Source organism: Cetorhinus maximus, unplaced genomic scaffold, assembly GCF_964194155.1.
Source record: "Cetorhinus maximus unplaced genomic scaffold, sCetMax3.hap1.1 HAP1_SCAFFOLD_4666, whole genome shotgun sequence".
NCBI classification, from domain to species: domain Eukaryota; kingdom Metazoa; phylum Chordata; class Chondrichthyes; order Lamniformes; family Cetorhinidae; genus Cetorhinus; species Cetorhinus maximus.
Genome location: NW_027600567.1, coordinates 314 through 12,368, shown reverse-complemented (window position 1 = coordinate 12,368; position 12,055 = coordinate 314). Strand labels below are relative to the sequence as shown.

Here is a 12,055-nt window from a genome sequence, read left to right as displayed (position 1 = left end):
TTACCATGGAGACAGCAACAGGGGAACTAGAGGCTCCCCAAGTTCCGGGGTAATTCAAATAAGGCGCGAGGCTTGAGCGTGTTCCTTTCGTTGGCAGGGACCCGACCCCCTGTGTGTGAATGTACGTTGCTTCTATCTGGTGTAAATGAGGCGTGTTTACCAGCTCGGCTGATCATCCCTAGGTTTGGGTTGTTAGTGTAGTTATTAGCGCACTTGGGATTGCTCTGCAGGTGCTGCCCGATCGCGGAATCCCAGCTCCCGGTCGACGTTTTTGTTTTGGGGGTTTCGCGAGCGCGGGTTTGGGTGGAGTGCGGGTCTGTGCCCGCGGCGGACCGTCCGAAGGGACGTGACCCGGCGTCGCACCAGCGCCAAGATTCACGCGCCGCGCTGCTCAAAGGGGCCCCTTGGTCTGTCCGTAGACTGGGGGCAGCTTTGGGCCCGTTGGCGAGATGCGGCGGCGAACTCTTACCCGGTCCGGAGAGCCGATCGTCCCGCAGGATGGTTTTGACGCCCTCTTTTGGTTCTGCGTCACGGAGAGTGGATTTTCCGTGTTCCTCTGGTGCGGTGTTGGCTCTCTCCCTGGGCGCCCGAACCTCAGCGGTTCCAGGACGCGGGCAGTGCCACACGGTGACACACGCCTCTGCCCTGGTGGGACTGTTCATCGAGAGCCCTGGCTTTGACCCTCGACCCAAGCTCAGTTACACCATCCGGGTTATTACAGGGGGAAGCGACGCTCGTGCGTGGTTCTCTCCTGCTCAGAGGGTGGGGAGAGAGGGTCAGGGTTCCCACTCACTCAGTCGGTCGCTCGCTCTCTCTCGTCTCGGAGTTGGAAGTTTGAGTTCCCCACACCAGAGACTCGAGCCCCGTAATCCAGGTCGACACTCCCAGTGCCAGTGCTGAGGGAGCGCCACGCTGTCAGAGGGTCAGTACTGAGGGGGCGCCGCGCTGTTGGAGGGTCAGTACTGAGGGAGCGCCGCGCTGTCGGAGGGTCAGTACTGAGGGAGCGCCGCGCTGTCGGAGGGTCAGTACTGAGGGAGCGCCGCGCTGTCGGAGGGTCAGTACTAAGGGAGCGCCGCGCTGTCACAGCATCAGTACTGAGGGAGCGCCGCGCTGTCGCAGCGTCAGTACTGAGGGAGCGCCGCACTGTCGGAGGGTCAGTACTGAGGGAGTGCCGCGCTGTCGGAGGGTCAGTACTGAGGGAGCGCCGCACTGTCGGAGGGTCAGTGCTGAGGGTACTCGATTTCTAGCAACAACAGAATGGCACTCAGTGAGGGGCTGGGTGGGGCGCAGTTACCATCGCCCTAGGGGCCCAATATTTATCCCTCAGCCAATATCACTGAGAAAGCAGGTGATGTGGGTCATTTTGAGATTGTTTGCGGGAGGTGCTGTGGAACTTTCTGGGGGGTGATGAGGCTACAGAAAGGCCAGGCGAATTCCCTTGGCGGGATCATTCTGAAAGCCTTTCTTGAAAAAAGTGGAATAATAGAGCGGTTACTCTCTCAGCCTCGCTCTACCAATCCCAAAAAAAAACCATTTCCAACCTGCCCATTATCTGTGGAGCTGACAAGCGGAGGGAGGGCGGGAGGGAGAATCAGCTAGACGGATAGATTGTGCTGGGTTAAGGGAATTAAGGGTGATGGAATCGGGGGGGAGGAAGGGTTCAATGGAGTTAAGATATAGATCGGCCATGATTGGATTGAATGGAGTAACAGGCTCGAGGGGCTGAATGGCCTCCTCCTGTTCCTGTGTAACAGGTTCGAGAGGGGGCTGAATGGCCTCCTCCTGTTCCCATGTAACTGGTCCGAGAGGGGCTGAATGGCCTCCTCCTGTTCCCGTGTAACTGGTCCGAGAGGGGCTGAATGGCCTCCTCCTGTTCCCGTGTAACAGGCCCAAGAGGGGGCTGAATAGCCCCTTTGGCTTTGAGCTTGGTTGTTGGGACTCCTCTCTGGGGGAGACTGGTTGGGAGGTTCGAACCCTCCTTTCTAGCAATAATGGAACAACAGAAGGCCACAGGATTAGACCCAACAGGTTTATTGCAGTTATATACACATACACATTATCTGGCAAAACCAAACCCAGGATCTTTAGGCAAACATAAAGTGAACACTCGCATGGTTCCAAAAGGCAATTCTAGTTGGGAAACCTGTGCACTATGAGCAGTCTGGCGGACGGAGCGAGCGAGGGGCGAGGGGAAAGGGAGAGTTGGACGGTGGGCTGCGAGGGTGGACAGGCGAGGAATCTCTGCTTTGAGTCGATATCTTGAGGGTTGACCAGGCCAGCCATGTACAGCGTCCCCTGTGCACTTTAACCAACAGAAATCAGGAACCTACAGATCATTCCCCACCCCTGAGAGAGAGGGCGGGTGGGGGAACAGGGGGAGGCCATTCAGCCCCTCCCGGGCCGGTGACACAGGGACAGGAGGAGGCCATTCAGCCCCTCCCGGGCCAGTTACACGGGAACAGGAGGAGGCCATTCAGCCCCTCCCGGGCCGGTGACACAGGAACAGGAGGAGGCCATTCAGCCCCTCCCGGGCCGGTGACACAGGAACAGGGGGAGGCCATTCAGCCCCTCCCGGGCCGGTGACACAGGAACAGGAGGAGGCCATTCAGCCCCTCCCGGGCCGGTGACACAGGAACAGGGGGAGGCCATTCAGCCCCTCCCGGGCCGGTGACACGGGAACAGGAGGAGGCCATTCAGCCCCTCCCGGGCCAGTTACACGGGAACAGGAGGAGGCCATTCAGCCCCTCCCGGGCCGGTTACACGGGAACAGGAGGAGGCCATTCAGCCCCTCCCGGGCCGGTGACACGGGAACAGGAGGAGGCCATTCAGCCCCTCCCGGGCCAGTTACAGCAGCGAAGGAAGAGACCCTTTAACCTCTGTCGGGCTGGTTACATAGAAGCAGGGGGAGGCCATTCAGCCCCTCTATTCAAACCAATCAGAGCTGACCTGTATTTTAACTCCATCTAACTGCCTTGGTTCTGTAACCCTCAACCCGCCCCCCCCGACCCAACAAAACTCTATCCATCTCTCAGGCAATTTCCAATTGAGCCCCCTCCCCCAACAAACCCCCACCCCAACCTTTTCAGGGGGAGAGAGTTCCAGATTTCCACTTCCCTCTCGGCTGAAGAATTGTAGCAGGTCCTGTGCAGGGAGACAGGAGCCCCTGACCTTCCGGGTCATTCCGTCTCCGTATCCCGGAAGCGGGATGTAGGTCTCGCTAATGCCCCGCCCGGGCCTGGTGGCCGAGCGCTTGCTGCTGCACGGTAGCTGGGCCGGAGGGGGCCCCTTCAGCCTCGCCAGGCCCAGGAGGGCATTAAGCTCCTCCCCACCCTCCAGGAGGGCAGGGGTGGGGGTGGGGGGAAGAGAGATCAGATGCAGCCAACTCCGCACCCCTGCTCCATGGCTGATCTTACCTCCCTTCTCATTCCCGTCGAGGGTGGCGGGGAACGGGGTGGGGGCCATGGCAGGGAGGAGACCCGACAAAGCCTGGGCCTCGCCTGGGGCCTGGGGAACCCACATATTCAGGCAGAGGGAGCGTCCCTCTACTGGACGGCGGTCAGTGGGACGCGCGATGGTCTCTCTCTCCTTTCTCGCCGCTCGGGAGTCCCCTCGTGCGGCTTTCCGGAACGCTCTGGGGGGGCGGGGGGGGTCGGAACGGGATCTGAACTCTGAACCCGTGACCCCTGAACCCCCCACCGGCCCCTCTCAGGCCGCTGCGCCCTCGCCAAAGGCACCCAATTGTTTCACCTCTCGCTTTGGCACGAATGCGGGGAGGGGGTGGGGGCGGGGTGGGGGGTGTGAGATTAGCCTCATTTTACTCCCCCACCACAGCCCTCGCTCTCCGAATGAACGATGTTTACCTCGTCCTCACACCAGAGACGCCAACAGAGAGGGGGGTGGGGTGGGGGGGGAAGAGGCGGCCATTTTGGAACGTGCCGGGCGCTGACCGAACCGGAAAACAGACCATCTACACTTCACGGGGAAGGGAAACGCCGGTGATCCTGGATGGTGCCGGAATGGACGGTTAATCTCCGGGACGCGTGAACGAATATTTTTTTTTAAACCCCCACCCCGGCCTCGTCACACTTAAAAAAAATAACTTCCCGCCGACGTCCACCACATAAAAATGGCCACCTCGATGGACGGGCCCAGAGTGGTCCAGTCGGGTAATGGGCTCTCCCCGCTGGCTGACCGATGAGCGGGGAGGACGAGGGAGTGAGGGGGCGAGAGGGCGAAGGGGGTGAGGGAGCGTGGGGGCGAGAGGGCAAAGGGGGTGAGGGAGTGTGGGGTCAGAGGGAGTGTGGGGTCAAAGGGGGCGAGGGGGGCAGGGGGGAGGGAGCGATTGGGGCGAGGGATTGAGTGGGCGAGGGGCACGGTACTTGGAGAGAAGGAGGGGGGAGTTTTAAGGTGACGGGGGTAGAGCAGGAATAGGCCGAGCTTAAAGTTGGCAAATATCATGTCCGACGTCCCAGTGAGAGAGGGGACGGGCACACACTCAAAACAAAACAGCCTCGTCAACTCCTCGTGGGGTGGGAGGGGGTGGGGGGAGGGTTGGGGGAGGGGGTGCTTGTAGTGTTTCGTGGCTGCGGGTTGCGGGCGGGCGGGAGGGAGGGGGGGGAGTGTCAGTCTAGCGGAGGAGCAGCCCGCAGGCCGAGAGAGACGATTCCCCCCCCCACCCCAGCCTCCGCCGTCCCAGCGAGATGGCGGCTCACAGGATGGCGCAGTCCTTGCCCGTCTTCTCCTCCCGCTGCGGCCTCCTCTCGCCCGCCGCCTGTCGTCCAGCGCCCGCGCCCGGCCGTCCGGCGCCCGCTGCTGGGCGCGCTGCGGGTGCCTGCTGCAAGACGGGAGACAAACCACAGAACACAAGGTTGGAGAGGTGAAGCGGTGGGGGTGGGGGTGCGATGCTGCCGCTGCTGCGATTATTAAAGTTGTTCTACCCCCCACCCCACCCCACCCTCTTTGCAATCCCCGGGCGTCCGCAGGTTACCCTGCAGCACAGGAGGCGGCCATTCGGCCCATCGTCCCTGTGCTGGCTCTTTGAGAGATCTGTCCAGTTAGTCCCACATCCCCCCCCGCTCTTTCGCCCACAGTTCCGCAAATGTTTCCCCTCCAAGTTTTTATTCGATTCCCCCCCTTTTGGAAAGTTCCTATTGAATCTGCTTCCACCGCCCTTTCAGGCAGCGCCTTCCAGATCACCACAACTCGCTGTGTAAAAACTCCCCTCATCTCCCCCTCTGGTTCTTTCCCCGATTCTCTTCAATCTGTGTCCCCCTCTGGTTACCGACCCTCCTGCCCAGTGGAAACGGTTTCTCTGTATTTACTCTATGGAAAACCCCTGCACCTCAAAGCGAGGTGGGTTGATACGGCCATCGAGACACAAACCAAACACTGGGAGGGTAGAGCTGAGAAGCAGAGAAGTGGTGACAGAGGCATATATAAAGCCCTCAGTTAGACCGCGCTCGGAGTTACTGCCACAGGTTCTGGTCTCCCTGTTATAAAAAAGGATACTGAGAGGCTGGAGAAGGTGCAGGAACAATTCACAGGGATGATACCAGGACAGAGAGGTTACAACCATCAGGAAAGGCTGAACAGGCCGGGGCTCTTCTCTCTAGAGAAGAGGAGGCTGAGGGGGTGACCTGATCGAGGACTTTAAAATTCTGGAAGGGGTTTCGATAGGGTCGACGGAGAGAAGATGTTTCCACTCATGGGGGGAGAGACCAGAACTAGGGGGGATGATCAATATAAGACAGTCACTGATAAACCCGATGGGGAATTCAGGAGAAACGTCTTTACCCAGAGAGCGGGGAGAATGTGGGACTCGCTCCCACGGGGAGCGGGGAGAATGTGGGACTCGCTCCCACGGGGAGTGGGGGAGAATGTGGGACTCGCTCCCACGGGGAGCGGGGAGAATGTGGGACTCGCTCCCGCGGGGAGCGGGGAGAATGTGGGACTCGCTCCCGCGGGGAGTGGGGAGAATGTGGGACTCACTCCCACGGGGAGCGGGGAGAATGTGGGACTCGCTCCCGCGGGGAGTGGGGAGAATGTGGGACTCACTCCCACGGGGAGTGGGGGAGAATGTGGGACTCGCTCCCACGGGGAGTGGGGGAGAATGTGGGACTCGCTCCCACGGGGAGTGGGGGAGAATGTGGGACTCGCTCCCACGGGGAGTGGGGGAGAATGTGGGACTCGCTCCCACGGGGAGTGGGGGAGAATGTGGGACTCGCTCCCACGGGGAGTGGGGGAGAATGTGGGACTCGCTCCCACGGGGAGCGGGGAGAATGTGGGACTCGCTCCCACGGGGAGCAGGGAGAATGTGGGACTCGCTCCCACGGGGAGTGGGGGAGAATGTGGGACTCGCTCCCACGGGGAGTGGGGGAGAATGTGGGACTCGCTCCCACGGGGAGTGGGGGAGAATGTGGGACTCGCTCCCACAGGGAATGGTTGAGGTGAATAGCGGAGATGGATTGAAGTGGGGGGAAGCTGGATAAACACATGAGGGAGAAAGGAATAGAAGGATATGTGGAGCAGAAACACCATGGGGCAGAGGGGCCGAATGGCCTGTCTCTGTGCTGGGAAATTGAATGTAACCCTGTGCATGTGAAGTGTGGGGACTTACCAGCTGGGCGTCATGTTCCTGTTGCTGAAGATACTGCAGCGCTTGCTGGTCCTCCTCCTCCTGCAGTCTCTTAGCAAGCTCCACGTCACTGATGTCTCCCGGGGCCTGTTGCTGCTGTTGCAGTGACAGAGCTACCATATAATCCTACAGAGCACAACAACACGACAATGAACTGTGACCAGGCATTTATATAGCGCCTTTAACCCAGTAAAACATTTCAAGCTGATTCAAAGCAGCGCGATCAGGCAGAATCCAACACTGAGTCACTTGAGATATTAGGGACAGGGTGAGCAAAAGCTCGGTCAAAGAGGTCGGTTTTAAGGAGCGTCTTAAAGGAGGACAGAGAGAGAGAGAGGGGCGGAGAGGTTTAGGGAGGGAATTCCAGAGCTCAGGGACGCCCAGGCAGCTGAAGGCACGGCCGCCTATGGTGGAGCGATGGGAATCGTTGGATGGGCAAGAGGCTGGAATTGGAGGAGCGCAGAGATCTCGGAGGGATGTAGGGGCTGGTGGAGGTTACAGAGATAGGGAGGGGGTGTAGGGGCTGGAGGAGGTTACAGAGATAGGGAGGTGTGTAGGGGCTGGAGGAGGTTACAGAGACAGGGAGGGGTGTAGGGGCTGGAGGAGCTTACAGAGATAGGGAGGGTGGTAGGGGCTGGAGGAGGTTACAGAGATAGGAAGGGGTGTAGGGGCTGGAGGGGGTTACAGAGATAGGGAGGGGTGTAGGGGCTGGAGGAGGTTACAGAGATAGGGAGGGGTGTAGGGGCTGGAGGAGGTTACAGAGACAGGGAGGGGTGTAGGGGCTGGAGGAGCTTACAGAGATAGGGAGGGTGGTAGGGGCTGGAGGAGGTTACAGAGATAGGAAGGGGTGTAGGGGCTGGAGGGGGTTACAGAGATAGGGAGGGGTGTAGGGGCTGGAGGGGGTTACAGAGATAGGGAGGGGTGTAGGGGCTGGAGGGGGTTACAGAGATAGGGAGGGGTGTAGGGGTTGGAGGAGGTTACAGAGATAGGGAGGGGTGTAGGGGCTGGAGGAGGTTACAGAGATAGGTAGGGGTGTAGGGGCTGGAAGAGGTTACAGAGATAGGGAGGGGTGTAGGGGCTGGAAGAGGTTACAGAGATAGGGAGGGGTGTAGGGGCTGGAGGAGGTTACAGAGATAGGGAGGGTGGTAGGGGCTGGAGGAGGTTACAGAGATAGGAAGGGGTGTAGGGGCTGGAGGGGGTTACAGAGATAGGGAGGGGTGTAGGGGCTGGAGGGGGTTACAGAGATAGGGAGGGGTGTAGGGGCTGGAGGGGGTTACAGAGATAGGGAGGGGTGTAGGGGTTGGAGGAGGTTACAGAGATAGGGAGGGGTGTAGGGACTGGAGGAGGTTACAGGGATAGGGAGGGTGTAGGGGCTGGAGGAGGTTACAGAGATAGGGAGGGGTGTAGGGGGTGTAGGAGGTTACGGAGATAGGGAGGGGTGTAGGGGCTGGAGGAGGTTAGAGAGATAGGGAGGGGTGTAGGGGCTGGAGGAGGTTACAGAGAAAGGGAGGGGTGTAGGGGCTGGAGGAGGTTACAGAGATAGGGAGGGGTGTAGGGGCTGGAGGAGGTTAGAGATAGGTAGGGGTGTAGGGGCTGGAAGAGGTTACAGAGATAGGAAAGGGTGTAGGGGCTGGAGGGGGTTACAGAGATAGGGAGGTGTGTAGGGGCTGGAGGAGGTTACAGAGATGGGGAGGGGTGTAGGGACTGGAGGAGGTTACAGGGATAGGGAGGGTGTAGGGGGTGGAGGAGGTTACAGAGATAGGGAGGGGTGTAGGGGCTGGAGGAGGTTACAGAGATAGGGAGGGGGTTACAGAGATAGGGAGGGGTGTAGGGGCTGGAGGAGGTTACAGAGATAGGGAGGGGGTGTAGGGGCTGGAAGAGGTTACAGAGATAGGGAGGGGTGTAGGGGCTGGAGGAGGTTACAGAGATAGGGAGGGGTGTAGGGGCTGGAGGAGGTTACAGAGATAGGGAGGAGTGTAGGGGCTGGAGGAGGTTACAGAGATAGGGAGGGGTGTAGGGGCCGGAGGGGGGTTACAGAGATAGGGAGGGGTGTAGGGGCCGGAGGGGGTTACAGAGATAGGGAGGGGTGTAGGGGCTGGAGGAGGTTACAGAGATAGGGAGGGGTGTAGGGGCCGGAGGGGGTTACAGAGATAGGGAGGGGTGTAGGGGCTGGAGGAGGTTACAGAGATAGGAAGGGGTGTAGGGGCCGGAGGGGGGTTACAGACATAGGGAGGGGATGAGGAGGCCTAGGAGAGATTTGAAACCAAGAATGAGAATTTGAAATGTTATTACCAGAGGGTACAACAGGCCTGCATTTCCCTAGCGCCTTCCGTCACCTCAGGACGTCCCAAAGTGTTTCACAGCCAATGAGTGACTTGTTTTTGGGAAGTGTTTGTAATGTCGGACACATGGCCTGGATTATGGGGCTCGAGTCCCTGGAGTGGGGACTCGAACTCTCGACTTCCTGACCCAGAGACGAGAGAGAGAGAGAGAGAGACCCAATGACCTGAGCTGAATCTCCAGCTGAGTGAGGTGACGCTAAGAAGGTGAAATTTTGAAGGGGCCTGGGCGGGGGTGGGGGGTGTCAGTCGAGGCGGCGTGATCCTCACCTGGTCGATCTGCTCCTGCGGGGCCCGGGCGCCGGTGTAAGACAGCTGTCGGCCCGAGGGGTGGCTGAGGCAGAATTCAGAGTCGCAGAAGTTGCCGTCTCCCTCCACGTTGTGCAGGCTCTCCCACACCACCTTCTGCTCGGACAGGAAGCCCTGGTCAGTCACCAGCAGGTACAGGTGGCCCTGTGGGCAAGAAGAGGGCACAAAGCACCGTGAGGATGGGCAGAGTGGTGGTCAAGGCAGGCTACAAAACAACAACACCGGCCTCACCGCCCACGTGTCAGCTTCTCCTCCTCCGAACCCACTCCGCCACAAGAGCGAGGGCCAACCCCTGTTCCAGCGTCTCCACCAGCAAGACCAGGGTATCCGAACGGCTATTGAACTGCAGCAGGCATTGCTCATCTGAAAGACAGCATCTCACTACTGACCCTCCGACAGCGCGACGCTCCCTCAGCGCTGACCCTCCGATAGTGCGGCACTCCCTCGCTACTGGCGCTCCCTCAGTGCTGGCCCTCGGACAGTGCGGCACTCCCTCAGTACTGACCCTCCGACAGTGCGGCTCTCCCTCAGTACTGACCCTCCAACAGTGCGGCACTCCCTCAGCACTGACCCTCCAACAGCGCGGCACTCCCTCAGCACTGACCCTCCGACAGTGCAGCACTCCCTCAGCACTGACCCTCCGACAATGCTGTGTTCCCTCAGTACTGACCCTCCGACAGTGCAGCGCTCCCTCAGCACTGACCCTCCGACAGTGCGGTACTCCCTCAGTAGTGACCCTCCGACAGTGCAACACTCCCTCAGTACTGACCCTCCGACAGTGCAACACTCCCTCAGTACTGACCCTCCGACAGTGCGGCACTCCCTCAGTACTGACCCTCCGACAGCGCGGCGCTCCCTCAGTACTGACCCTCCGACAGTGCGGCGCTCCCTCAGTACTGACCCTCCGACAGTGCGGCGCTCCCTCAGTACTGACCCTCCGACAGTGCGGCGCTCCCTCAGTACTGACCCTCCGACAGTGCGGCGCTCCCTCAGTACTGACCCTCCGACAGTGCGGCGCTCCCTCAGTACTGACCCTCCGACAGTGCGGCGCTCCCTCAGCACTGACCCTCCGATAGTGCGGCACTCCCTCACTACCCGCACTGGGAGTGCAGGCCCGGGTTAGGTGTCGGGTGTCGGTGGGGGGGGGGGGGGATGGGTGCGAAGTGGGAGAGTGAGGCTGACGTAGCGGATGAGCTCAGTGAGCTGGGGCCGAAACGAGCGCGGACGGGGAAGCTCCCGGGAAGGGTCAGGAGGCCGGTCGAGGTCCTCACCTTGTGTTTAATCATTGTGCTGAAGTGATTGTTTCTGAAGAAGACGCAGAGCTCGTCCTCCTTGGCTGCCGCTGTCAGTTCGCAGAGGCCGTGATAGGTCAGCTGGGTGGCCGTGGCGTCCAGGAACTGTTCGGCTACGAGGCCTGCACCAGAACAGAAACAAGGTCAAACCTATTCCCTTGCCTCCCGCCATCCTTGGCCAAGTTCCCTCAATTCCCACACCACCCCCCTCAACCACCCCCACCCCATCGGCAGCAGCAGAGCCAAACAGCCAACCCGACTTGCAAACCGTCGCGAGAGGAGGCGATTCTGGACGGCTATTGAACTGCCGGAGGCTTCGCTTCCAGAGTCAACCGGAAATTCAACTGGGGGAGGAGTCACAGCTAGTGCCAACTGGAAATTCAACTGATGGGAAGGGGGAGTCGCATCTGGTGTCGACTGGAAATTCAACTGGGGGAGGAGTCACAGCCAGTGCCAACTGGAATTTCAACTGACGGGGAGGGGGAATCACATCTAACGTCAACCGGAAATTCAACTGGGGGAGGAGTCACAGCCAGTGCCAACTGGAAATTCAACTGATGGGGAGGGGGAGTCGCATCTAGTGTCAACCGGAAATTCAACTGGGGGAGGAGTCACAGCTAGTGCCAACTGGAAATTCAACTGATGGGAAGGGGGAGTCGCATCTGGTGTCGACTGGAAATTCAACTGGGGGAGGAGTCACAGCCAGTGCCAACTGGAAATTCAACGGATGGGGAGGGGGAGTCGCATCTGGTGTCGACCGGAAATTCAACTGGGGCGGGGCGGGGTGGGGTGGTGGGGAAGTGTCGCATCCAGTATCAGCCTGAAATTCAACTGGGGGAAGCATCAAGCCTAGTGTGAACTGGAAATCCATTTTCAGGAGGCACCACGGCCAGGCTCAGCCGTTAATCCAACTGCAGGAGGCATCATAACTAGTCTCAGCCAGATAGGGAGACTGTGGGAGACTGTGCGTCCAGCCTCCATGAGAAATTCAACTGCAAGAGGCATCGTTTCTAAACCCACTCCCGCTCTCTGTGCGGTGACGGTCGGGGGGGGGTGGGGGTTATCGATGGATGGCAACCAGGAGCAGGGTCTCCGGGCTGTCCTCAGCGCCAGGAGGGGCTGTTCTAGTCAGACCGCCTGCTGCTCTCCCAGGGTTGTGGGCAGTGGGGGAGGGACGGAGCTGGGCAATAAACTCCAAGAATGACCCGAAGCACCACTGGCGGGCGGTGGGGCCAGAGCGGACAGTGGACATGTCCCAGTGAGGCTGGACGGGTGGAACCCACATCATTCCCGGCTGCAGATGCTCGAGGAGAGGCTGAGTCTGCCCTGTCCGGCCCCAACACCCACAGCGGAAAACCACTGGCATACGTGCTGCTAACTGCCTCACCTTCACTGACCAGCCCACTGTCTGTGGAGTGCTTCGAAGAGATGATCTTTTCCACAAGCTGGTTATAGCTGCATCTCCCGATTGCATGTATCAC

At 59.9% G+C, this 12,055-nt stretch overlaps 1 protein-coding gene and 1 long non-coding RNA gene across 2 annotated transcripts; both read right to left on the bottom strand.

Moving 5' to 3' along the window:
• Positions 1-2,013: 2,013 nt before the first annotated feature.
• LOC144678570 (uncharacterized) lies at positions 2,014-3,823 on the bottom strand. Its single transcript, XR_013576130.1, has 2 exons — positions 3,668-3,823; positions 2,014-3,285 (listed from the first exon to the last, which is right to left on the bottom strand). It is a non-coding gene; the product is annotated as an uncharacterized LOC144678570 (long non-coding RNA).
• An 881-nt stretch (positions 3,824-4,704) lies between these two features.
• LOC144678569 (ubiquitin carboxyl-terminal hydrolase MINDY-2-like) lies at positions 4,705-10,696 on the bottom strand (the record flags this gene model as incomplete). Its single annotated transcript, XM_078538314.1, has 4 exons — positions 4,705-4,834; positions 6,617-6,760; positions 9,244-9,426; positions 10,554-10,696. Coding segments are annotated over 4 exons (596 nt in total), but the record flags the coding sequence as incomplete, so codon positions are not given.
• Between the last annotated feature and the right edge of the window lie 1,359 nt (positions 10,697-12,055).